We start from the raw sequence: 26,273 nt of genomic DNA on the forward strand, positions 1-26,273 counted from the left end.
GCATGTGTTTTACAAAAAGAACAAAGACATTATGTTCTGGCTACCTGGATTAGAGGAGGAAGTTGAGGAAGAGGTTTAGTAGAGTGAGGATTCTGGAAATACCTTCTGAACAGCTGTACGATGATCTGAGTGGGAAAGTCTCAGTATAATTCCTAATCCTGACATGGTTCTAGGTTACTGAGTGAATCTGTATTGTCAACAACTGAGGGAGTTAGCTGTAGTTGAGCGAAGGAAGCTATTATGGTATCTATCCTCATCCACCACGAGGAGGATAAAGCAACCATTGTAGTTTTGGGTTCAGGACTTCCTCCGTCCATGTGGTCTTCACTGAGAGACCACAGTCTGAGGGAATATAAAACAGAGGCAGACATGAGCTGGGGCTTTAAATGATACATGAATGTTCTTTTACTCTTTTTATATTCTGCGTCTTTGTCGAAATAAGAAGAACCATAACTGCTCAAGCTTTCTCCCATCTGAGGCTGGTGATAAAAGGCTTTCCTAGATATCCACTGCTGTGGCCAGGTTGGCTCAGTGGTAGAGCAGGCGCACGTATACTGAGAGGTTTATGCCTCGACGCAGAGGTCCAGTGTTCGGGTCTAACCTGTGACGATTTCCTGCATGCCTTCACCCTCTCTCTCCCCTTTATCACTTAACTGTCCTGTCAAAAAAAATAAAGATATCTACTGCCACCTAATAACATACCATTATTTGACTGCAGTCAATAATAAAACCTGACTGTATCTAATTAAAAGATATATGACTGTCTTTATCCATCCTGTTTCTGGTAACTGCAATTGATAATGTAAGTCATTTTTCTTATTCACTCCAACCCTTTTGTGTTCCCATTTGACAGGGGCCAGTGTCCAGAGGAGAAACTAAATCTCCTATAGTCAACTTATAAGTTCATAATGACAGAAATTTATATAATATGTGTATTATATAAATTACTTTTACAATAGAAGCTCAGACAACTGCATGTGTTATTAAACCACTTGAAAAGTATTTAAAATATATATATTTTGCCACCCAACGTGTCACACTGAAATGGATTATTATTAAGAGCTCATGTAAAGGGCACAATGAATGGGTCTATCTACATTGGTATATACTGTATGTACATGTGTGCAATAAAACAGTAAGACTAGTTTAACATTTTATGGCACAGCAGATTTGCAAAACTTGTTCTGAATATTTACTTGTGATGCAACCACTTAATGGGAGTTAAAGTCCTTGATATCTGTTAATTTCCAACCTCTTCTGTGTATGTATTTTATGTATGTTATTTTATGTTTTGGATGTCTTGTGAACCCAGTTAAACGTTGGCTTGGTGTTTCGGTATGTAAATTAAGCGTTTCCACCATGGTGACGTAGGCCAACCCAGTGAGTGTTCAAGGGATGGGTACCAGTAAAGTAGTACAATGTCTTTTTGGCTCACTGTTTTGTGAAATCATCTAAAATACAATTTTAGTGTCAGTTCCTACAATTAAAATGTAATGCTGGTAACACCAATGACTATGGTCTATGAGAAACTATATCAGTATACTGTAGTCACAGTGAAAAATCTATTGAAGGCTTTTTATTGATTTTAATGTCACTCTCTGGCACCAATCGAAACTGCATCTACATGAGCTATTATTGAATTTCACTTTTTTACTTGCTTCCAATCATGTTGCCATCATAGTGTACTGTTGGAACGATGAAGACATCCCTCTCTGGGGCACTGCTGTCTACATCACTTCTTAATGTCCCATTTTTGAAAAAGTCATTTTATTAGCTTAATGAACCATGTGTGTCCAAAATGGTATTTCATATTCATAGGACAAAATCACTGCAGCTGTAGTTATGGCCAGTTTGTTACGGAGATAGGACACCCAGGTGAGAAATTTCACTAAAATAAATCGGTTGGAAGCAGCATGTTTGGTAAGGAATTTGAGGAACAAAGGGAGGTGTTAAAACCCCATTTGTAACAATGAATGATTTTGAAGTCTCTACTCCTCTTTACGCAGCTTTTGGAGTTGAAGGTGACAACCTGAAGCCGTTTGGTTCGTCTGGACCTTTCGTTGAAGGGAAGAAAAAAAACAAAAACTTTATGGGTGGGGCTTGGTGAAAGGAAAGCGAGGGAACTGGGAGCGAAAACAGTGTGATGTGTGTGCTGTGAATTCAAAGCTGGGTGGGTCTACACGGTTTCACATTCCCAAAAACCTCCCGTTGCCGTGCGTTAAAGCACTTTCAGGTAAATTGTATCCACGTTTTTTTACACTTTGTGAAGTTATAGGCCTATTGTAAGGACCATACACTGTGGAATGCATGCTTTGTGTGTTTTTTTGTTGTTGAGTAGAGAAAGAGAGAAGAGTTAACTCCAGGTTGCCACCAGCGCTTTGAAGAATTGTGCGGATATTACTGTGCGCAGAAAAGTATTTTAAAGAACACGCAACTCCACACTCTGCAGATGAGCATAGAGTGGAATAGTCAACAGTGATTCTATTTTTGTTTATAAGTTAGAGTTTTGTTTATTATTGGTTTCTGTATTCTCGCGCTCTTTTCAAAGTTGTTGACTTTAGTATTCTACAGGGCCTGTGTGTGTAATGGAGCGGCCCCAATTTGGGAATGCCCTAACACCGCGGTCTAAACAAATGCGCCTTTCTTGTCGACGGAAACAGTGAAAATGAAAATGAGTCGTTAAGCAAACGGATACGTACGTGTTTCTGGGCGCAACAAATGGGCCGCAATTTATTTGAGCTGTCATATTAAAGAAACAAAGTGTGTGACTGAAAGTGTGAAACTGCTTATGCAATGTGTGTGTGACAGCATATACGGTCATATTAAACAATGTGTGTGTCTGAGAAACTTCTGGGCGAGTTTGAGCTTGCATGCAACGGCTCTCTCAGTATTTCTTTCGGTTTGAGTAACAGTAGGCTATTAATTTGGGACAGCTGTGGGAATTTATGCTTCCTAATGTACAAGCCTGTGTTACATAAGGAAAATAAATAATGGTGTGCATCCTTCCGCCTCTCCATTGTTACCAGTTTTTTAGAAAGCCACGATGTTGATGCTGGCTGGAATCGTTGTTCTGCACATTACCACCATCATCCTGCTTCTGGTGGCCGCCATACATAATGTAAGTGGATGATTATCTTGTTTATCATACGCCAAGTCCTCGAGTTAAGAACTTTTTTTTAGGAGCCAATATGCTTAAATAAGACTTTTACCAGCTCTTACAGAATATTAACACAAGCAGCCAACTTAATAAGAGCTCATATAGGGAAACAAAAGTTTAAACATTTGTTGACAAATTGTTGTTGATAAATTTGCTACTAGTCTAAGTCTACTAAATATTTCTTTGCATGTGTTGCAACCCGTGTGTGCATTGATATTTTTGACATCTGTGTTTATTCTCATCTCCCTGTGTGTCTCCAGGCCTGGTGGGTCAATGATAGTTCTACATTGTCAACTGACTTGTGGGGCAGGTGGGAGTTGACAAACTCAGCCTGGCATTACACCAACCTGAAAAACTATCCAGAGGGTAATGTTCAGTCATTGACTTGATTTGACTGGAGATATAAAGTGTTAAGATGTACAATTCTACAATATGTTCATAAATGATCAGTAATTACTGTATGAATGTAAATAGTGGTAATAGAGCTGTTATAATGCATATAATTACACAGTGCTTCAAGGTGAACATGGCCTTGTATCTGTGTTATTGTGGATCCTTTACCGACTGTGTGTCTGTTTTGTCGTCCTGCTGCTGCAGATTATCTCCAGGCGGTGCAGGCCACTTCAGTGCTGGCCTGTATTTTTGCCATTCTGGCCTTGTTTGTGTTTGTGGCTCAGCTGTTCACCCTGCCCAAAGGCCAGAGGTTCACCTTCACCGGCATTTTACAGCTGATCGCCTGTAAGTAACCCAGTCAAAATTCTGACCTGCAGTTGTAAGAAATTTAGATTTATTTTCTTGTATCCTGTAGCATATTAAAATATGTTAACTTTCTCTCAGAGGCGGTGAGGAAGAGCAGAACAAAACAACACGTGGATATGTTTTCATACAGATGCAATTGTGTGTTACAAGTAAAAGTCCTGCATTGAAAACGTTACTTAAGTAAAAGTATGTCAGCAGAGCTTAGCTGCAGCATGTACAGATGTGCTCAGTGTGTTAAAACAAACATGGATGCAGGTGCAGAAAGTCACTGACTTTCACTCCTGTTTCATCCAGGTTCAAGAGTCTACATCAGCAGGCTTGACCTGTTAATCCGTAGAGTCTGGACTACACATGATTGAAAATTATTGCAGTAGGAGTATAACTGTCAGTGTGTTTGGTAGCCATCCACAGATACAGTTCATCCTAAGGATTTCACTCTGCCACATGTATGTTTAACAATAAAACTATAATTTATAAAATTATGCCAACAATTATTTAATAGCTTAGTATTCTGTACACTAAAAAGGTATTTATAAAGGCTTAGGGTTAGGGTTCTGATTATTTTCTTCATTTTACTCAACAAAAGAAACCCATCAAATATTCAGATTTCTGGAACAAGAATTGTTTTCCTTTTGATCAACTAATCAACTAGTTGACAGCTCAGCTCTTGCTAATTATTCATCAGCAACATGGGCAGAATATTGTCATGATTATGATTTTCACTTGAGTATTCAAAAGCAAATGATAAAGTTAAGCCACATTTATACCACTAAATTAGGTGTGGTAATCTTACATTTCAATAAAAGATCTCATGCTGTGATTTTGGTAAAAGTGAACATATTCATGTAGACAGAAGTTCTGTGAACTACAGCAATCTCTGTCACAATACAATTCAGTAAAGATGGTCAATTATGGATTGTCTTTATCTTTGGTGCTGCTACTACATAAAACAAACTTACAGAAAGTACAAAATGGGATTTTAACATGTACAGCATGGTCATGACTTGATATCATTGGGAAATTAGCAAGGTGAAACAGTCATGTTTCTCATTTGTTTGGGATTGCAGTGGAACAGTCTGCTACACCGTCCTTGTAAATGGGCCTTAACCTCTAATAGGAGCAATAATTACTTTTGAATTGTTCCTTGTCTGGGTGTACGTGACAATATTCCCATTTTCTCACCTGCAGGCCTGTGCATAATGATAGCAGCCTCAATCTACACAGCAGAGCTTCACACCAATGAAACGGAGGGAGGATATGGACAATCCTATGTCCTGGCCTGGATCTCTTTTGTCCTCACCTTCATCTTAGCAATCACCTACCTCATCCTGCGAAAGAAGAGCGAGTGAGAGGATAAAAGGAATGAGGGCATGCCTGGGATCATGTTCCCAGTTTGAATTTGGGAAATTAAATAATAGGAAAAGGAAGTGTTTAAAAAATGATGGAAAAGACTGTAGCTAGGAAAATGTGTTTGTGTGTTTACAAGAGCCATTTGTTTATATTTAGAATTTCATAAATTGAAATGGAAGTCATACATGCAGTCATGAAGGGCTGAACTTAATCATTTTACTTGATAGATTTCTATTTAATTCAAGAGGTGTAGGGTATTACTTCATACTGTAAAGGAATAGACATTTTGAGAAATATACATGCTTTCTTGAGTTGGATGAGAGAATAGATGCCAGACATATCTGTGCATAAGGTATGAAGCTACTGCCAGCAGACAGTTAACTAGCATAACGACTGGAAATAGCTAGCCCCCCAAAAAAAAGTGTAAAAATGACAAAATGTGGTTTTGTGTTTTTTTTTCCTAAAGAAAAATGATTTCTTTAGGAAGCTACCAAAGTTGATTAAGTAGGAGAAAAAAAGTGTAAACTTAATAAGCCCTTTTGAGATTTAGTAGTTGAAAATACTCTGTGAGATGACAGTACTTATCCTATATAATGACGTTAAAAAGTTACTACTGCATGTTTCCAGAGTAAAGGAGTGAATAAATACTGTATCTGTGAAGGAACAGCATGTTGGCAAAACTGCAACATTCCCATTGCAGTACTTGAACAATCAGAAAAGACAATCCTTAATATACAGTAGTATATAGATATATATGAGTAGTTTTAATCATGTATCCTTATTTTACAAGTGAAGTATAGTGTATCCTTTTTTTTAAATCTGTGTACATTGTAACCATTGTATTTTTTGTAACATGTATTGAGTTCTTTAAAAAAAAAATCATGTTTGATTTTGTGTCTGTAGTTGGCTGCTATCATAAGAAAAGTACATGCAATTTGTACAAGTGAACATAAATTGAACCAGGGATAGAGGAAAACGGTGTTTTATATCATCTTAATTCCAAACTATGCAATAGGATTTGCTCGTAATTACATTGGAATTTAAGCCATATCATGTATTAATAAACACATTATTACACAAAGCCTTCATCTTTTATCTATTAAACTGCTGTAAATGCAAGCAAAGTCACTGTAACATAATACATATGTATATATTGGGCCAGTTCTGTAGCCATCACTTGAGAACACAAGATTTCATATAAATGAATTTAAATTTAGTCTTAAGTTAGCATCTTGACAAAAACAAGGACAACACACAGTACTGGAAAATACTATTGAATATTTCACAAATTTTTAAATCTGTGCGACTTTGCTTAATAAAAGCAAAGTTTTGTGTTACAAGCATTTCACTGAGTTAAAGTTACAACAATGAACACTTCTTTAGGCCTTACAACAGACCTAGTCAGAAACAGGAATGTTCCATTATATAAAGTATCGTTCCCAGAGGAAGGGAGTAAAAACTAAATGCCTTGGCCAGACGGCGTGATGCGCTCCTGAACCACCAGGTGGAGAAGATGATTCTGCTCTGCAGTCAGAAAGGGCCTGAGGGGAGAAAAACAAAAAACAAACACATGATCAATATGGAAAATTAGGATTGAGAAGCAATAAAAATGCTGTTAGTTGCCATCACATAATGGAAATTATCACTTTTAAATGCTCACCATAGCTCAGTCTGGAGAGACTTGAGGGACTCTGTGTCCTTCTCCTGACATGCCATCTGCAAAACAGATTTGCTGTTATAGGCTGCACAAATAAAAAACATAACTGCAGATTCCAATGACCTTGACAAGTTTACAGAGTTTTGTCAATGTTTATGCTCATTCATAACTCTGTGGATAGAGTCTGTTCATCCAGAAAAAGTTGCTTTAAAAGAATCTTTTATTTAAGTCATGAGTAAAATTAAATCAAGAACTGTGAATACTGATTGCCTCATATTATGATAGGTAAAAGTCTACCAACACTGCAAATAAAAACAAACAAATTCCATTGTCAAAGGAAGACAAACTCTAGCACATTAATCTCTGTCACGTGAAGGCTGTGAAGACCATCCTGCCCCGTGCAGGAAGGGTCAGGAAATCCTGTGAACCCCAAGTAGGTGGATGATAAAACTCACAACTACGGACTGCAAGAGCAGGAAAACATTCTCAGGCAGGAAGGTCACTAAAAGAAAAGACAAGATCCATGTTTACACTTCAAATAAATTTCACTCATAGGATTCATGATCTGCATTCCTAGTGAAAAGACAGTGTCTATAATTTATAGATAATGGATCAATTTTGACGTGCATTTACCTTGGCTGTGAGGGTCAAAAGACTCCCATGCATATCTCTCCAGGGTCTGGGCATGTTCTGGCAACAACTTCTGAGGTGGGGGCTGCACAACAACGGCAACATTAGACCATCAAAGTGCTGCTGCACCAGTACGTAATGTAAAGATGTGGGATAAATGATTAATATAGTGTCATACAATATCAATACTCTTGACATCAGTTATGCAATATTTTCTGTTGTGTTGCTAATGTGGCGGTGTTTACTTCTTTTTATGCTTAAATGTAACTGCTCTGTTTTCCCCCTTTGGCTGGTTGATGGCTGTTTGACAAAGAATTGGCAAATCTACATCTTGTTGTATACATGGTAAATTAAAAAAAATACTTTGCACTAGGTACTCCGTGTTTCATCACAACTTCTTATAAAAACTCTGTTAAAATGTAGCCTTCCATAAGTTTAGTGACATCCAGAACTAGTTTCATTCATAAAAATGATTTTGCCTTATTGAGGCTGTAACTTTGGTTACTATGTCTTGTCTTTTTATGTCAAATAAACGTGCCTACCTCAAGAAACATCAGCAGGAGTACTCTGGAGATCTCACATTTTGCCACAATGTCCAGAAATGCACCTTTTATTAATGAAAATTAAGATACAGAAAAGAAATGAAGAGAGTTCATTAGTTCACCATTTTCCAGTCAGCGTAATCATGTAAAATGCAACAATGATTTTAAAGCAGACAGTGAGACACTGCCTTTAAAAACTGATCCTGGTGTGTTTGTTCAAACATCCAGCTGTTGATCTCAGCAAAAGAAATGTTTTTGACATATTGTATTTGGCCTCCATTCCAAAAATTTGGTCACTGGGGATTTATACATATATAGGATTATTTTAGGCAGGTGGAAATGGAAAGTCTCACCGACAGGGGTGCTGATGCCTGGTAGCTGCAGTCCTCTCTCCTGGCATATCAGCTGCATCTCAGTGAACACTGACAAAGCACCGTCATAGTCACCTGCAAAAACACAAGTGCTTAAACTGCAGAAAAATCAAAATAAATCATATGTGCACATAAAACACACATCAGCTACATATCAGATGTATCAGACGGTCTGACTGAACTCACGGGTGAGAATTTTACAAGTGGCCATTTCTCCCATTGACAGCAGAGCTTCAATTGGCGTCTGTGTCTGCAACTCTGCAGCCCTCTGGTAATGAACAATAGCCTCTCCTGGTCTGTTCATCTCCTATTGAAACCAGAGGAGGAGCTGAGATTAACATGTCATTTAAATAACAGAATCAAGTTAAAATCAAAGCGAAGATCAGGAAAATGTATCTCTTAGGACAGCTTGAAGATCTGATCCAAAGTTTAACCTTCAGCGCGTTGCCAAGTTCTAGACAGAGGCTGGCTGCCATCACAGGCTGGTTCATCTCAATGTGCACCTGTAAGCCATTTGTACATCAGCATTATTTTACAGTCTCTATAGAAATGTATTCCATAATATAGTCTGCAAACCGTTAATCTGTATATACAGTATAGTCCACAAAATTGCATACAGTATATACTGTATACTATAAATATTTGTGTATTTTACAAACATTTCTCAGCTGTGTTTCGAACTGTTGCTTTAAGCAACAACAAAAAACTAGGTATATCATAATGTACCTTGATAGCAAAACTGTAGCAGTTGAGTGCAGCCTGAAGGTGCTCATCAAAGCCCGGGGCCTGGAGCGCCCGGTTCTCCTTCTCAGATGAGAGAAAGAGGCGGGCAGCATCGGTTAATGCCAGCGCCTCTCCGGGAGCATTAAAAAGAGTTTGCTCACACCTGCAGTCAAGACATTCAGGATGTATAACAACAGTAATCATGTCATCTCTATGAATACATAGAGGCTCTCTCCAACATCTTATTGTGTGGGACATTATTAACTAGAGAGGAGTCCTCACTCACTGGACTGCACCTTTATGAGATGATCTGACTATGTAAAACAGAGTAGCAGAAATTCCAAAAGCTCCTAACAAACATGGTATGGTTTGCATAATGTGGGTGGAGAACTGACAAATTACTTAATTAATGCATAGACAATGTAGTACATTTTTGATGGTTCCGTTCAAGCGTGTCACAACATTTACATGCAGTTCCTTGAAAAATCTTTTATGATGTGAAGGGAGGACTTTAGGTACAAACTGCATGGCTGAAACTAATACCGGGACAATACACCAATATGTGACTACCGAACATCTCTTATCTACAGCCATGGGCATCAATGAGCTGCTATAACAGCCTCCACTCGTCTGAGAAAGATTTACACAAAATTTGAAGCTCGGCTTGAGGGATTTTGCTCCTTTTTAGCCAGAAGAACATTAACAAGGTTGCCCACTGATCTTGGGTAATAACATATGGCTCACAGTGTGCATTGTCGCAAAGATGTTGGATGGGGCTAAGGTCAGTGCCCTGTTCAAGATACATTTACTAAAGCTCTTACACACCAAACTGGAAAGCCATTTCTTTATGAACCTTGCTTTGTGCATGAGGGCAAACACAACAAAGGGCCTTTTCCAAATTGTTGCCCCAAAGGTAGAAGTGGTAGCCTAGAAATCTAGACGCACCGTAGTGGCAGCAAATATAATTTGCAGCCAGGGTCAGTCTAGCAACTCTCTGTTGGCTTGCAAGCTGAAAAAAACAAATTCTGGTCAGGCCAATCACATGGTGTATAGAGTCTGTGGGCGGGCTTAACATAATGACGGTTTCGCATGAATTCCCTGCTACTTAAAAACAAAGAAGATGGCTGCCGCTGCTGGCGAACAGCGTTTTTTTAATCGTCTTTTTACCGCAACTCTGGAAGACTTGGAGTTAAGCACTAAAGTTGTTCTTAAAAAAGGAAAATGTGTTTGGAGATTTGCCAACCGGATATTGCAAAAGTTTAATCTATCATCAAGCGTTACTCTGGTTGGTTGTAGCACTATCCTGGGGGAATTTGAAAGACAACTGTTCATCCCGCCCCTCGGATTGAGCCCTGCCAATGGTGAGTTCCCTGACCCAACATCTTGATGTAGGTCTGGCTTGTCAGGCTATAGAAATGGGCTATTGTGTAAAATATCCCTTTATGTTGTCTCTTGTGTTGTGTTAGACACTGGTTCAGGTCAAGCTGGTGAAAAAGGTGTGAGAATACATAATTGCCAACTCACCTAGCCATGGCCAGGTTACAGAAGGCAGCATACTGAAGGCAGTCCTGCTGCTTCAGCTCCTTGGCTAACTGACCTAGCACAGGTGAAAACAGCAAAATACATGTGAGGCAAACTGTGAAGAAACTGTTTAATGACACACATTCTCTACAACATGGAGGATAACAAGGAGAAAGGCTGAAGTTGGTTCCATGTCGTGCGTAATGAACGAATACTGTAATTTTGGCGTTAACAGTGTAAAGGTAACGTTAGGTTACAACGGCTGTGCAGAGACCAGCTGCCACTTACCAAACTGCTCACTTGCCTCCGCTACATTGGGCTTCCGAAGAAAACGTCTGCGACAAGGAAACAAGCATTTCAATTGTCTAAGATATCTCTATAGTAGCAAGCTAGTAATAACACTTCAGTTAACTGTTCAGGTGTTAAACAGAAGAATGAATGCGCTAATGAATCTTTAAGGTCATTCTTGTGGATTCCATGAGACCATATTCATCTGTGATATTTGCCATTTCATTGTAGTGACACCATTTAAAAAAAATAGGATAAAAAAAAAGTAGGATAATCACAGCCTTATGAAACATCCTGAAACTAGAGACATAAGGTCTCCAGAGGATGTATGGCTTCCTAAATGTATTGCCGTTAACGCCGCCCAGAATATTATTGGATGGATTAAAATGTAGCAGATTTATCAGTTAAACATTAATTGCTACTCCAGCATAGTATAACAAAAATAGGTTTCAACATTAGTAATAGTCAAATTCCCCTACCTATTCTATACAACTTCCAAATAGTAACACCAAACTAGTAAATATCTCTCTTAAGGTGGCAGGAGTGAAACTGTGTCATTCTCAACCTTTGTTGTGGTCTGGTTTCAGAATGATGAAGACAGCTGGGGTCCAATTCAGAAAGCAGGTTAAGTGAAAACTCTTAGTTTGTTAACTCTGAGAAGAGAGAAACTCTGGGTTTTCTGTTTCAGAAAGGGAGGTTATAGATAGCTGATAGAGAAGGGTTTCTCTCAGTCTCCTACCTCTGACAAAGCAGTCTTTCATTTCCTCATTCATTCATTGAGTCTGTATCAGGCGTATTTTATGCATGGCATTTGCTTTTTTGTTGTTGACAATCCCGTTAATGAAAAAGCTGTATTACTCGCAGGGAGTTAAACATATGTTGGGAGATAATATTGAGGCTCCAACTATAGATGCATTTTCCTTTCCTAGTACTAGCCTACCTATTTGAGCGGTATAGTTTTTCTTCCCAGTCTATAAGTTATGTAGCCTATATAACCTTATCTGTCCTTATATCACTAACATCACCCATTGTGGACATGCTCTACATCCCAGCGCATTCTTTGTGTCGCATTACATTTTTTTTTGCAAACAACAGTTTTCTTTACAACATTGGTGATGCAGAGCATATTAGTAAAGCCACTATATAGCAAAGAGCCGAGTGTGACTTGCTCTAAAACATTTTTTAAACGTTGTTGTAGTGTTCCCTACACACAAACCAGTAAGAGCCATTAAAAATAAGTTCTACAGTATTGCAGATGAATGATGTAAACCCTCGGAAATAAAAGATTATGAATTATAATTCTATTAATGATGGTGCGGCAGCTTTAGAATAAGTTTGTAGGCCTAGTACTTTTTGCTCGCAGGATTGCAAATGAATTAGACTAAAGGTGCGATGGCATTTCACAAGTAATATTATACTCATGATTAAATATGAAAATAATACACTATATTGGAACTTAAGCTTTTACTTTAGCAGCAATTTTCTTCCACGCAAATTCTCTCTCTTTTGCAGCAGCCGATGTGTAGCTTGTTTAACAAAATACATGTTCAAACTCGCTGTAACCAACTACAATCAGCTGTTCTGGAACCAAAAACTCAGAGTTTGCCATCTCAGGGTAAATCAACTCAGAGACCAGAGTTAGACTGGATTAGACTCAGAATTTGTTAAACGTCCTTCCTGAAACGGCCCCTTGGAGAATATTTGATACAAACAACAATGTAGGCTCTATAGGATTATTTTATGTGCTTGGCAACTAACGTGATTTGACCAAATTATGTACAGATTTTCTGGCATTCTTTTATCAAATGGCTTGAAAAAAAATGCATATAGTTACATATAGTAGTGACGATTAAAAAAATCTGAGAAAAAAAATCTGAGCCCCGAAGCCCCAGCTAGATATTTGACAGAGCTAGCTAAATTAACCAGTTAATTACTACTATTCATGAACCTAACTAAACCAATGTAATCTACCAACATGATATTACATTAGAAACAGCATCACATGCATATTCATTTAGATTAAAAAACGTAATATGGACACGGACAGTAATGGCAATGGGCTAAATTTTAACCTAGCTAGCTTACTAGCGCTAACGCTAGCTAGCTGTATCACTTATCTTAAGCATTATTGTCATGTAACGTAACACTAATCTTGATATTCAGTTACCTTTCTATTTGAACTAATGTAACTTAACGTCTTACTTTTTCAGTTTGTTTGACACGGCACGGTATCTCGCCAGAAAATCGCCCTCTGCAGCCATGGTCAATGCAGAAAAACACAACAAACCAAACCCGGAAGTCACACTGACAGAAGCGATGAGATTGGCTCGTAGAATCGAAACCTAGCAATTCCATTGGTCAGGATGATGCTTAGCTGGAGGAGGAAATACCCAAATTAGGAGATATGTTACAGAAACAGAAATCAGTGGGAGAGGTATTTTTATTTACTTATGCAATTTTAAAGTTTTACCCCGCTACATTTCAGAGGGACACACTGCACTTTTTTGTTCTTTTTATTTTACATTTTACTCCCCTACATTTATTTGACAAGCAAAGTTAGCCTACTAGTTCATTTCAAAATCATATTTTGAATCTATGAGGCATGTTTATACAGTAAATCTGACCTCACAACAGTAAATAACATAGTTTATATTAGTTTTACTGCAACCAGCTACAACATTACAATATCAATGCATCCATATAAAGAATATAAAACATTATAATGTAACACAAATAGAGGCCATTTTCCCCGCATGATGAGTAGCCTAGCCTACTTTTGCTTTTGTTCTTTGGGTGTATTTTGCTGATAATAGGCCTACTTTGGTATTTAACAAATAAAAAAAAAAAAAACAAGATAGAAGATTATTATTATTATTATTATGACAGGTGACAACGACACAGCAAAGCAAACTGAGGTCATCTCAGCCACTTATATAAATATCACAACCTGGTGAAACAAGTTTATTTCTGATTCAAAAATTTTCATAGACTGACTCAAATACACCTTCATCCTGGTCTTGTGTGGGTATTGCCATCTGTGGAGGAAGTAAAAGACAGGTCACCAACTGCTTTATTGTTTTCCACTGATAACAGAATGTGACAAAGCACCTGAAGTGTACACTGACCGTTACGTTGGGTTCCCTCTTCTTTGGTTTAGCTTTGCTTTGGTCTGGCCCTCTGTTGGCAGCTGAGTGATCCAGCACATCATAAATGGACCTGGGTCGAGTCTCCAGACTCTGAGAGAATTTCTCACATCAGTTTCCAGCAATTGTAAAATAAAATTAACATAGCAGGGAAGGTGGAGGACAAACTTGATGTGGTGCAATTTAATTCAAGTGAGATGTGTCTGCCTGTATACTTCTGAGTAGAAAGATGCTTACAGCATAAAAAGACATTGATGGAGCTGTTATTTCATCCATGTTGTCTTCCTCCATCTCTGTCTCCTTCATTTCTTCTCTGTTCTGCTTTCGTTTTCTACCGGTGTTGCCGCGTTCAGTGGTGCATTTCTTCTAAACAATATTAATTGAAATGCATTAAAAGGAAAATGAATAACAAAATCAGGATAACAAACAAACTAGACTGAATCAGATCCCTCTCTAGTTTTGTCTTCATTGTGAGTTAATTATTTAATAACATCTTTCCATTTAATCCATTTATTTAAATAAACTTTTAATTTTAAGGAGTTACTCAGTTGCTGGTACACAACCGTTAGTAAGTTTGACATTGGTTGCTTACAGACATGTGTCTGCTCTATTTTAAAAAGTTGCTTGATGACAACTATCAAACAGTTGCTGATTTGTTTTGTGTTGATCGACTAAATATAATTTGAAAATTAAAAGATTAACTTCCTCTGGAGCTTCTGAAACTCATTTACATTACTGCCTGTTTATAACGAAGCAACATACTTCCATTGCAAAATACTTTTTCTTAACGTCCGCCATGAGAGGGACACATCTTACCCCATGTCCTCTGAAGACACACACTGAGCCAACCACACTGAAAACCAGCAGCACACCAGTGAAGACAGACACTATGATTAATTCTGTGTTATCCAACATTACGAGATCCCTGTAGCCGTCACCTGGAAAACACCCACCATTCAATGTCAGCATGTGCAGGAATGTTTCATAACTGGCTGAAGGATTCCTCATCTGTCGAACAAGTAATCCACAGTCTAAACGTATTTAAGATCTATGAACTTTTGCATATTTCAATATAAACTGAATTCATTGGCAGCATTAGTATTTGTCAACTAATGGCTTTTGACATCCATACAGTAATTCCCAATCTGGGGGTTGGGACCCTCAAACAAATTACACAACATTGCCTCTGTGGGCTTTACAATAGAAGGTGGCAATTTGTTGGGTCATTTCACTGTTGGTAATGTGATAGGGACAGAATAGAGCATAGAAACCAACAGGAACGGGCGGGAAAGAGAAATGTGTGTTTTTAGTGTGAGAAGATCTCCGTTAGGAATTAAGTAATGATATCGCCTAGGCCTGCAGGTAATGTACAGTGTAGCCTAAATTTCCTAGGCAACCTCAGTGATTTGACTGCGATTAACCAAACGCACACTTGCGATACCAACTGGCTCTTTTTTTTTTTTCTCTTTTTCGCTGGGTGGTGTGTGAGCCTGCTCGAGGTGTGAAGCACGTGTCCGGATTTTGCAGGACAAGAAATTTGGGGGGGTGGGGACAGTAACATGACCGGGATATGATAGGCGTATTTTTGTGGGTTCGGGATGGGATGGGAGCGACAGTTGATTCCTGTGTCACCTACGACTTTACAGAGAGTAGCTAGCTTCCGCAGCTCTGTGAAGGAAGGTCTGGCAATGCAAGCCTGGGTCAACCTTAAATTTCATTTAATTTGTACTAAGTTAAACATTTTCAACTGTTGCCCCTTCCCTATTTTCATGCCACTGCTCAGTCTCAAATTGAGTCCTGTGCAATCCCACAGTGCTTTGAGACAGAAAATGAAGAGGAGCAAACTTGCCCCACATCCAGGGGGTCTTCATCATTAGGCAGAGGAAAAGGTTGAGGACAGTCTTTTACAGAGAGCCCACACCTTGTTATGACCTCCAGTTTAAAGATCTCATATAAAGACAGAACTGAAGAAATGTAATAAAGCTGCTTCTTTACTTCCCTAAACATCCGTTTCACTTCACATCCAATTCTTTTCCTACTCACCTCTTACTCGAAGAAACCAGTACACCTTGGCTGTTTTATATTGGCAACTGTATTCTCCTGACATTCTCAGGTTTTTCAGCTCCAACGTCAGTTTGACACTTTGTGTCTGGTCGGTTGTCTCAGAGACGTCACAGATATAAATCTGATTTTGGAGAGGATTGGAGCACGTCAAGATGTCACTGCTTTGGTTTGCTGGTAACTCCAACGTACAAGTAATGTTGATCTCTTCGTCTGTGAAGGCCACAAAGACTGTGCTTTCCAGCCTGAGTTCTGTGAGGGGACACAACATAAAGGTTAATATTTGAGCTGAAATGAGTGGTCCATTAAGTGAATTAATAAGCAAAATGATAAACACATGTCTAAATATCATTTGATCAAAATATAGTTTGGATGGCTTACTCAGTGTGTTCATTCCTGAGCATACAGAAATGAAGAAAAAGACAATCATCCAGGTCGACACCATAGAAAGATGCCACACTTGTTGAGCTTCCATCTTGTGATCTTATCTTGTGATATTTCCAGTCTTCTTTGTTGAGGTTGTTTCACATATCTATTCAGTGTTTCAGTTTGTCTTGGTACATAAACTGCAGCGTTGAGTTTCCTGTTTCTGCCAAAACTACTTCCTTAAAATGTTTTTCTTGACACTGACTCATTTGTGACAACAAAGGGACCAAAGGACTGATTAAAAGAGCCTTTACAACTCTGTTTGATACATGATGTTTAACATTAAAGCCTGAAAGTACTGTACACCACGAGGATGTATACACAAATAAATTAAATTAAATAGTAGAAAGGATGCCCTTAACTGGCTTTGTATTGTGTAACAGTAAGAGGAAATATTTCTGGTTGCATTTTTCCGTTATGTCAGCCTCTGGATGTGAAGTGAAGTGCAATGTTGGCTTTCCTCCACGGTGAGACAGTCTTGGAGAAACTATAGTGTGAGTGCACACAAGGGTGTGACTTACAGTTCAACATTAAGGGGGTTGAAATCTCGTCGTTTTGAACAAAATTGAAATTTTAAGCGTTAAACACTCTTCTGAAAACTGGTGGATTTTTCTTCACCAATTTATGATGCAAATGTCTTTTTTTAAATTAGGGAAATTCGATTTTTTTTTTGGGGGGGGTGGTTGCACTGGCCAGTTTTGATTATTTTGGCGTGCGTGTAAATTACACACACACCTTGTAGTGTGGTTTTAAAAGACAGATGATGCAAAAGACTCAAGCAGTGAGAGTCTAGTGTGTGTGTGTGTGTGTGTGTGTGTGTGTGTGTGTGTGTGTGTGTGTGTGTGTGTGTGTGTGTGTGTGTGTGTGTGTGTGTGTGTGTGTGTGTGTGTGTGTGTGTGTGTGTGTGTGTGTGTGTGTGTGTGTGTGTGTGTGAAGCTGGAATTCCGCTGAAGGTGACAAACTGCCTGTTGATAATGTGGACCAGCTGTGCCTGTTGGAAGTGACTTCTCCCCAGCAGTAACTCTGTCAAATCGCTCTCTGAGGCTGCTGGAGAAGACGGGGAGATGTTGAAGTGCAGCGGTTATCATTATCATTTAACCCCATGTGTTTGTCTGTTTTTTCTTCCACCCGTGATACCACTCCCCTCTCCTTCTCTCTTCTCCATCCACACATTTTTCACCATTTTCTCTCTTGGCAGCATTAGTGGCCAACTCTGACCTCATCTCAGCCACAGCATGGAAACAGACACAGAGAGCTGGAATAACATCTGGGTGCCAGTCAATAAAGAATAATTCATTCCATTTCATATCACGCCTCATAGACTCCTTATCTTCCATCTTTCCTTTAAATCTTTTGTACATTTAAAAAAAAAAAAAAAAAAACATTGTAAGAACAGAACTTAAAGAAGCACAACATGGAAGAACAGTCCTCCTAAACACACATACATATTTTAACATATTTCAACTCCACCACATTTCAATGAGAAATATTGTTCTTTTAACTCAACTTCATTTATTTTACAGCTATAGTTCCTTGTTACTTTTCAGAAAAAAAAGTATTATATACATGCGTTGATATAGATTAAACTACCCCAAAGTATATGAAGTACTTAAAAGTAACGTCACCTAAATCTGGTACAACATTGGGCTACAATTAATGATTCTTTAATCAGCAATAATCTGTTGAGTATTTTCTCGATTTATCGGTTGGACTAAAAAACTATCTTGTTTTGTCAGACCAACAGTCCAAATATCCAAAGTAATCATTTTACTATGTTGTAAGACCATGGCCAGTAGAAAATTCCTAGATTTGAGAACCTCAAACCATCAAATATTTGTCATTTTTGTTTGAAAAAAGGCGTTAAAGGATTACTCAAAGATCAAAACCGTAGGTCAACCCATCGATTAATTGACTAATCATTTAAGCTCTACATGTTTAACTTCAGCTTGTTTATGCATGAAAAATAATGAACCACCAACATAATACTATAACACTGACAGATTGTGCATACATACTACTCTACTTCTGATACAGTAAATACATTTTGTTTTTAACACTTCTGTACTTTCACCTAAGGAAGAATTTGAATCAGGACGTTTACTTGTAATAGAGTATTTTATAATGTGTTACAGCATCGCTACTTTCTTTGAATAGAAGATCTGAAAACTTCTCAAAGTCTTTAAAAAGAAATACTTAAAAGACCTTTTTAGAGTTGTATATTCAGGCTCGGAGGTGTGTTGAGCATGTGAGCTGCTTTTGTTAGGATAAAGGGCAGACGGTGGGAAGCAGAGACTGATGAAAAAGGGCTATAACTCTAGTTTTCAGGAGGAACTGGATCCTGCAGCAGAGTGAAATCACAGCGTCGGACACATATACCTGTCTGTTCCACGAAGGGGTGAAGAAGAGGAGACCAAAACAGGGTAAATAATGAGAGTTATCTGAAAGAAGGGGCTGTGCCACACATCTGGCAGCAGCTGGATGTCATAGTGTGTCCCAGAGAAAGAGTAGGAGTTGTGTGTGTGTGTTGGGGTGTAAAGAGCTCTCCACAAATAAGGAGTGTTTAAACTCAGGACTGATCCTGCCCATAATTAGATTACAGCTGTGAGACGAGGGTGGAGAGAGCATAACAGAAGAGAAGAGATAGAGAGAGGGGGGGAAGAAATAAGAAGAAAAGACAGAGGCAGTGGCAGAGTGGGGAGGTGAGAGAAGCATCTGGTATTCAAGCTAGATCGGAGGACTTCCTGCTGAAAATTGAAGCATCAACATAATTTTAAAGTTGTGAGTATCGGCTCATTTGCTCCTTTTTCCTGCCTGTGATGCTTCTACCAGGGAACTGTTAGTTTGCAAAGTTAAGAAATGTAGTTATTTCAACACAAACCCCGTTCATAACAGTGAAGGGACCCTGGTATGAGGCTTGATTGTTGTGTTGTTGATGTGTTTGTAGATGTGACTCAAACTGTATCAGATTATAGTTCAGATAATTTTCACTGCAGTCTCCAAATTCCCTGAAAACATTTTTAGGCTAATACCTCAACAATGAGTCATCGGCTTATTATTGTCCGGTGTGATTCATGGACTTTGTCATATGGATGCAATCCTGCTTTTTGTTTTTTCTCCTCTTCTCTGGGTCACCGGCTTTCACCTTCTTCTTTGTTTTTCCTCTCACACCTGGAGTCATGGGATTAGGCCATTCTGCTCTCAAAAAGGCTGTTTCTTTGGGCTTTTATTATGAATGGCTTTAAAGTTGAAAGACTTGAAGGCACCTCACTATGCATGACAATCCAACAGAAGGATTCAAACCATTCTCTTAAGTAAAAAAATTAAAAAACACCAGAGTGTAAAATATACCTAAAGTAGGCCTACAGAAGTAATAGCAGAAATAGAAATAGAAAATAGAAATACAAATAGAAATCTAGTTAAGGTATCAAAAATAAAAGTATTTACTATGAAGAAGGGCCCCCGAGGGCCCCTGGCTCCAGAGTGTTATGTTATTGTATTTATTATATTATTGTATTAATTTGATATAAGCATTTCAGGAACTGATCATATGTATTACACATTTTGCAGGCCTATTTAAAATCTGAATCTATGAATCTTGTGTGTAACTAAAGGTGTAAAATGTAAAAAGTAGAAGTAGGCCTATATCAAAACAGTCACCTACTTTAGCCTACTTACGTTACTTTCCACCACTGGATAGGATGTGGTCACATGAAGACTGTCTGTTTCACTTATTTTAAACCTAGCCAAATTCTTTTCTTTTGTCTCTCCTGCATAAAAAAAGAAATACCATAATATTTTAACAGGCAACACATCAGGCTTGTTTTTCCTTGTTTTTCTCCTTCATTCTCTTCTTTTTTTCTAAAAGGGGGAAGTGTTTGTCTGTTCGTAATGCCCCTTCCTTCTTGGTCGATGCTGCTGATGGTGGTTGCCATGGCAACTGGGGCGCATTCAGTCAGCGAGGAGAATGAACTGGATTATGGATACTGGAACTACAGAGAGGGAGGTAAATTACGAGCCTCCGTTTGATCATTTGACGTTATAGAGATACAAGGCCTGTAAATCACTGAGTGACTAGATGTCTGCAGTTGTAATTATAAAGAGACCTAATTGGTGAACTGAATGAAAAGCAGCAACTTAAGAGACTGCAGAGATGAGATGAACATTTGGATCTGAAAGTGATTAGTAGGCCTACACACGTGCTTATGAGTCATTCAGGCTGTTTCTCTTTAAATCAAAGCCTGATGGTGTGATGGATGTTTTGGTTTCAGCTGATAGTGTCAATGTGGCCTCAGTGCGCAGTGTGACCAGAGTTTTAGACGCCTGGGGAAAACGCATCTTCCGTGAAATCAAGACTTTGCTGCACTCTCAGCCCAGCACACTGCTGCCTGACTACTCCAGGTAACTTTAACACTCTCTCACCCCTAATATAGGCTGTCTGACTCTGAGCAGTTAGATTGGTTTCTTCTGCTCTGTCACTTAGGAGGCGACGACTATCACCTGTCCCCAAGTAGCCTACCACAGAGCCTGTGGTCCCTCATGAGCAGCATGTGTCAGCTCAATCGTTCCGTTCTGTTCTGTTCATTTGCTTTTATATAACATTTCTTATCCATTCATGTTTCCCTCCACATTGCCATATTTTACATCTGTCGCTGTATTGTTGTTTTATTTAGCTTAAAACATTTAGGCTACCTGGCACAAACAGTGATCCGTCTAATTTTAGCATTTGTATTGTAGGCTACGTGATTTTATTTATAACATCTGGGGCTGCAGTTGCTACTGACAACACCGAGGGCATGTTCTTGGTATTTCAAATCCATTTATTTCTATTCAGTTCAAATAGGTTACTTAATTGACCTTCATGAATGGGGCAATTTGAGGCAAGCAGATATGTTACATTAAAACACAGAAACAATTCACTCACACGCAGAAAACAATCTAAAACACAAAATGTCATTACCTAAGGAAAAGTTCACAATCTTAATTACTTAATTAACAACACAAAAATAACACATGATGGGTTATTGAAGGCTATTTCTGATTATTTTGCATTTATTTTTTATTTTTGGATTAAATATATTCAAATTAAACTGTGAACAAAAGTATTGTTTTTCCATCAGAATTATATTTCTGGCAGTACATGGAGAAGTCTTTTATGTAAATTTGATCTCATTATCTGAGACAAGCCTACAAGTTCCTTCTCGACCGTGGATACAGCAGTTGACAAAAAAAATCGAAATATCAATATCAGCAGTTGTCATAAAATTGAACATTTTCAAAGAAAAGTAGGCTATACACAATATTTTATGTTATTTATAGTATTTAGTATTATTATATATATTTATATACAGTACTCTTATGCCAACGTAGACAAGAAGTCTTGAAATTGCTCAGAATTTGTTTTTCATTTACAACTTCTATCTCGTCCTTTTTATCTCATGTTAAAAAGTGATGTAAATTAATATGAAAAGAGAGTGAATGAGAGTGTAGGTGTAGCACATGAGCATGCTGTAATGTGATTTATTTATATATATATAAATGTATATATAATTTTTTTTATATATATAAATGTATATATAAATTTATGTATATATATATATAAATGTATATATATATATATATAAATATATATATATATATATGTGTATGCATATACATATATAATCCGCCACCCTGACACAACAATTATTAAGACATATTTTGTATTGTATTTTATTTTGTGTTATATATTAGCCCATATTCTAGGCTGTATTATATTACATTATCTGTGAAGCCTCCTCTGTTCGTCCTGCAGGGTGCGCCCTCTGTCCGAATCTGTTAACGACCTGTTCAGAGAAGTGTCCCTGCTGCGCAGGCGCATCACCGAACTCTCTCATCGCCTAGCAACCCTGGAACCGTTCCTCCGTCACCACGGCTACTGGGAGGTGGGGGAGAAGAAGGGAGGCGGCCTGAGAGGAGAGGTGGGGAGCCTGGCCCGGTACAGCCCGAGGACCCAGGGGGGGGCGGGCCCACCGAGGGGGAGCCGGGTGGTGAGGAGGAGACGGGTGAGAGTCCTGAAGAAAGGGGGAGTGAAGCTGCTTCAGAGAGAGAGATAGACAGTGACTCACTGATGGAGAGAGAGGTGAAGAGAAAGTGTGTGTGTGTGTGTGTGTGTGTGTGTGTGTGTGTGTGTGTGTGTGTGTGTGGTAGGCTAGAAGTAGAGAGCTTTTGCAAATATTATATAATGTAAGAAATCCATTTTTTAACTGTATAGATTTCATTTTTAAAATAACAGCCATGACAGTGAAATATAGACACTGCTTGAGATCAGAGATTGTGATTATGTTTTGTATATCTTTAATAAACTCTTTTTATGATCAGCACATTTTTATTGTCTTAATGTAAGGACACACAGATCACAAACCTCATTCCTCAACACTATAAATGTATAACTGTAAATCTATTATCATTATTAGGAAACATTACATCTTCAATTCATTTCAGTTGATATTTCTGCACAGCAACGTGATCAGAAAGGTTTTTTTTAGCTTTAAAGTTCATTCTTGACATTGGAAACAGCAGTTAATATGAGGATGGTTCTGTTGTTATCACGTGATGCTTTTTTGATGAACAAATAAGTGTTTAGTTTATATAATAAGTATTAAGCCGTTGACATGTGATTTTTTAAGATTAGTTTCACAACTGTATTTATATATTTTGCCTGTATTAATTAATATGATTATTTCATGATGTGCTATTTATTCAGTTAATATTGCATTTTGGCTCTCCATGACAGGAGATGTCAAGAGGCATGTACAGTGGATTCCTCCTTAAAGGGGCATCCCCACCTATTTTTTGCCTGAAGTTCAGGTTACTTGTCAGGAGGACTACCCAGCCTGTAGAAACAGTTAATCCAAGGTGACTACAAACCTGAATGACGTCATCAGGGTTATCACAAGCCTCTGACACACTGAGATTCCTCATTAGACAACTGCCGTAGTTCTCACTGAACCAAACAACAGCGGCATAATGCCGCCCCATGTGTGTGATTTTAGATAGCATGCCGTCATAACACAACATCGTAGGCGTCTCTTGCGTGTGAGCCAATCCGCACCGCCCAACCCTAAAAGAAATGCGTTAATCAACCACCCAAACCAACCTGACCAGCAAATTGCCAACTTTTATGCATTATAGTAGCACAATTGTCAGAAGGTAGAAGAACAGAGATGGACTGAGCGCCTTAGCACATGTAAGAAAGAGTAAGAGGGGAAGAGACAGTGGACTATTTCATGCAATATTCATAAATAACTTTGGCTACTCAAAACCCAATATTGACACTTTTTGAACCCGCCCGCCTTGTCCAGTGTTTTTGAAGCTTGAACCACACACAAGAGACAGCACTCAATGTATGCCTTAACTTTACATTTGATTTCCCAGTAGCATCTCTCACCACCATGATTTGTTACTTTAAAGATTTTTTTTGGGCTTTCCTACCTTTCTTTGATAGGACAGCTAGGTGAGACAGAGGGAAAGACAAGCATCTTCACAGATCGGATTCAAACCCTAGACCTCTGCGTCGAGGCATGAACCTCAATGTATACGTGCACCTGCTCTACCCACTGAGCCAACCTAGTCACTGCTTTGCTACTTTAACTCTACCTTAAACTCCAGTCATGAATAAATAGTACCTGTGCTACATTCAGTAACTGGAGGGTGCCATGTTGATGCCACAGGGTGTTAGTGCTCTCCTGCTGCTGTAACCTGATGTGACATTACAATTGATTCACGGAGGCATGATCTTTTGTGTTATGCTCAGCTGAAGTCAGAACGGTCCTCATGGGCCCAGCAGGGGGTGCCTAGTATCTGTTAACATTATTATACTATTTGTTTGTGTATAATCTTGTGTGTGTGTGTGTGTGTTTGTGTTGTGGGCACAGGCAACAAACTTTATGCCTTCAGTAAAACTTTGCCAAGTGTTTCTACAGCAACCAGTTTCTCTCCTCTTCTTCTACAACTCCAGTTGTCATCTACACCGCATGCCGCAGCATGTTTCTCACTCTATCATTTTCAAGCTGCATCTGCACACTCCCGGCTTGTCAGTTCCTCTTGGTTCCTCTGCATGGGTTTCATCCCTCATTTTTTCTCCAAACTGTAATCTGTACATCAACCACCCCTCCTCCGCTCCCTCCGTCTCTTCTTCTCTCCTCTCTACACTGCTATGTGTGGGCGTTAAGCTCAGGCTGTACTTTCCATTTTGGTATTGTTTTGTCAATGCATTGTTGCATCGAATCCCGTTAAGATGCTGTGGGAATACTGTATAAATCTCTCACTCTCTCTCTCTGTCTCTCTTTCCACACCTCACTCCCAATCTCTGGAAAAAGAGCCAGTTGCTAGGTAACTGTTAATTGTCAAGAAGTAGTTACATGTGTTGCAATGCATCCTGAGGTTGTTGGGTTGGTGTAAGGAGGGAAAAAGTAAGCAAGAATAGACATAAAATTGAAAATATTGTTTTAAGAAGCAGGAGCTCAAAACTGATTAAAGGATTATTAATACCGCCTCAGAATCCAAGGCCACAGATGGTAAAATTCTCCCACCAAATCTATACACACAAGGCATCGGTACGTTTTCAAACCTGCAGGTTTCTCTAAATAACTCCTGTTGCTGGACAAGGCTTTCAGAGTAAAGAGTGTGTCTGAGGAGTGAGGGGGAGTGAGGTTTTTGGGGGGGCTTTGATCTCTGCTGCTTGTTCAGTTTGCATTACTTCTTCCTTCCCTCAATATCTCATTTTTCTTCTTCTGCCACTCACTCCACCTTTTTATTCCCAAGCCTCATTTAGTTTCGCTTTGATCTACACAAAACACTTATCCAACACAAGTAAGATTAATCTCGAATAATGTAAGTCCTGTTTATGAGAAACAACAAATAAGGGGAAGAGCAGAAGATGACACTCAGCTGCGGACATTATCTCAGCTCCACTGTGGACCGACAGTACGGGACATAATAATCTGATCTGCTGCATGTACACATTTGATGCACATTTGATGGTCAAATATAAAGAGGACCCAAATGAGACGTCCTGTTGCTCGCTGCCAACCTGCGGACACAACAAATGATGAAATACAAAGAAGACAAATACGTTTGAGATTTCTTTTTTTAATACTCAACACTTTTATTCCAAAGAGACAGAAGAATAATATTTCTCAGCACTTATTTTCACATTGACTGTGTTTAATCTCATTTTAAATATTACTAAATATTCAATCAAATTTGAAATACTCTCTTCACACAAGTAATTTCTCTCCATACAAAAAATGCAAGGGTGAACTAGATTTTTGTACTATGTACATTTTTCACAATCTGTACAGCTCAGGGGGAGGAGTTCTTTGATTCTTCTGTGGCAAAAACAAAACCAGAAGATTAGTTAAAGAGGAAAGAGACTACCTCTGTACAAATGCAATAAATAATCTATTGTGCTTTGTGTGTACTAAGTATTGATGGTGTTTTGAGAACACAACCTCCTTAGCTGGTCTTTGACCAAATCAAACAAGAAAATAAAAATACATCAACAAACCATGACTCATTAAATGTGCACACTGTGTAATAATAAACAATTACACATATCCTGGCCTGAAGTCGTTACAAAAGCAATTTTGCAAGGGGACCTACGAA

The 26,273-nt window shown here is 38.6% G+C and overlaps 3 protein-coding genes across 6 annotated transcripts in view; 1 reads left to right on the forward strand and 2 right to left on the reverse strand.

The window, feature by feature from the left end:
* The window catches only part of LOC116704770 (epithelial membrane protein 1), a 91,614-nt gene extending 85,837 nt beyond the window's left edge, over nucleotides 1-5,777 (forward strand). Inside the window, exons 1-5 of one of the 2 annotated variants that reach the window (XM_032540396.1) lie at nucleotides 2,097-2,233; nucleotides 3,028-3,118; nucleotides 3,418-3,523; nucleotides 3,755-3,895; nucleotides 5,105-5,777. In XM_032540396.1, the coding sequence (XP_032396287.1) occupies nucleotides 3,044-3,118; nucleotides 3,418-3,523; nucleotides 3,755-3,895; nucleotides 5,105-5,265 (483 nt within the window). In that variant the 5' untranslated portion in view covers nucleotides 2,097-2,233; nucleotides 3,028-3,043 and the 3' untranslated portion in view covers nucleotides 5,266-5,777. Of the gene's footprint in view, nucleotides 1-2,096; nucleotides 2,234-3,026; nucleotides 3,119-3,417; nucleotides 3,524-3,754; nucleotides 3,896-5,104 lie in introns of those variants that run through there. The other variant, XM_032540389.1, reaches the window with a different exon arrangement.
* A 365-nt stretch (nucleotides 5,778-6,142) lies between these two features.
* On the reverse strand, nucleotides 6,143-13,313 carry f8a (coagulation factor VIII associated). Its single transcript, XM_032540376.1, has 12 exons — nucleotides 13,201-13,313; nucleotides 10,999-11,045; nucleotides 10,714-10,786; nucleotides 9,193-9,352; nucleotides 8,901-8,969; nucleotides 8,653-8,773; nucleotides 8,449-8,541; nucleotides 8,096-8,160; nucleotides 7,557-7,638; nucleotides 7,379-7,425; nucleotides 6,927-6,982; nucleotides 6,143-6,807 (listed from the first exon to the last, which is right to left on the reverse strand). The coding sequence occupies exons 1-12, from the start codon at nucleotides 13,257-13,259 to the stop codon at nucleotides 6,726-6,728; spliced, it is 954 nt and encodes a 317-aa protein (XP_032396267.1). The 5' UTR covers nucleotides 13,260-13,313; the 3' UTR covers nucleotides 6,143-6,725.
* A 183-nt stretch (nucleotides 13,314-13,496) lies between these two features.
* On the reverse strand, nucleotides 13,497-16,907 carry nfam1 (NFAT activating protein with ITAM motif 1). Of its 3 annotated transcripts, none has more exons than XM_032544469.1 (6): nucleotides 16,584-16,907; nucleotides 16,185-16,447; nucleotides 14,958-15,079; nucleotides 14,379-14,507; nucleotides 14,124-14,234; nucleotides 13,497-14,033 (listed from the first exon to the last, which is right to left on the reverse strand). In XM_032544469.1, exons 1-6 carry the CDS (start codon nucleotides 16,604-16,606, stop codon nucleotides 13,971-13,973), a joined length of 711 nt encoding a protein of 236 aa, XP_032400360.1. In that variant the 5' UTR covers nucleotides 16,607-16,907; the 3' UTR covers nucleotides 13,497-13,970. The 3 variants fall into 3 exon arrangements, with proteins under 3 accessions (XP_032400360.1, XP_032400341.1, XP_032400350.1); XM_032544450.1 differs by having other exon boundaries at nucleotides 16,185-16,454; nucleotides 16,584-16,904; XM_032544459.1 differs by having other exon boundaries at nucleotides 14,379-14,504; nucleotides 16,185-16,454; nucleotides 16,584-16,903.
* Between the last annotated feature and the right edge of the window lie 9,366 nt (nucleotides 16,908-26,273).

This window comes from Etheostoma spectabile, chromosome 2 (genome assembly GCF_008692095.1).
Source record: "Etheostoma spectabile isolate EspeVRDwgs_2016 chromosome 2, UIUC_Espe_1.0, whole genome shotgun sequence".
Taxonomy (NCBI): Eukaryota; Metazoa; Chordata; class Actinopteri; order Perciformes; family Percidae; genus Etheostoma; species Etheostoma spectabile.

Excerpts from the sequence above, each read along its gene's own strand:
- f8a (XM_032540376.1), bottom strand. The coding sequence starts at position 13,259 with ATGGCTGCAGAGGGCGATTTTCTGGCGAGATACCGTGCCGTGTCAAAC. Across the intron at positions 9,353-10,713 it reads TGTAACCTGGCCATGGCTAG|GTGTGAGCAAACTCTTTTTA; the intron begins GTGAGTTGGCAA and ends TCTTGACTGCAG. Across the intron at positions 8,161-8,448 it reads AGGCATCAGCACCCCTGTCG|GTGCATTTCTGGACATTGTG; the intron begins GTGAGACTTTCC and ends CATTAATAAAAG.
- nfam1 (XM_032544450.1), bottom strand. The coding sequence starts at position 16,677 with ATGGAAGCTCAACAAGTGTGGCATCTTTCTATGGTGTCGACCTGGATG. Across the intron at positions 16,455-16,583 it reads CTCAGGAATGAACACACTGA|AACTCAGGCTGGAAAGCACA; the intron begins GTAAGCCATCCA and ends GTCCCCTCACAG. Across the intron at positions 14,508-14,957 it reads GTGTCTTCAGAGGACATGGG|AAGAAATGCACCACTGAACG; the intron begins GTAAGATGTGTC and ends AATATTGTTTAG.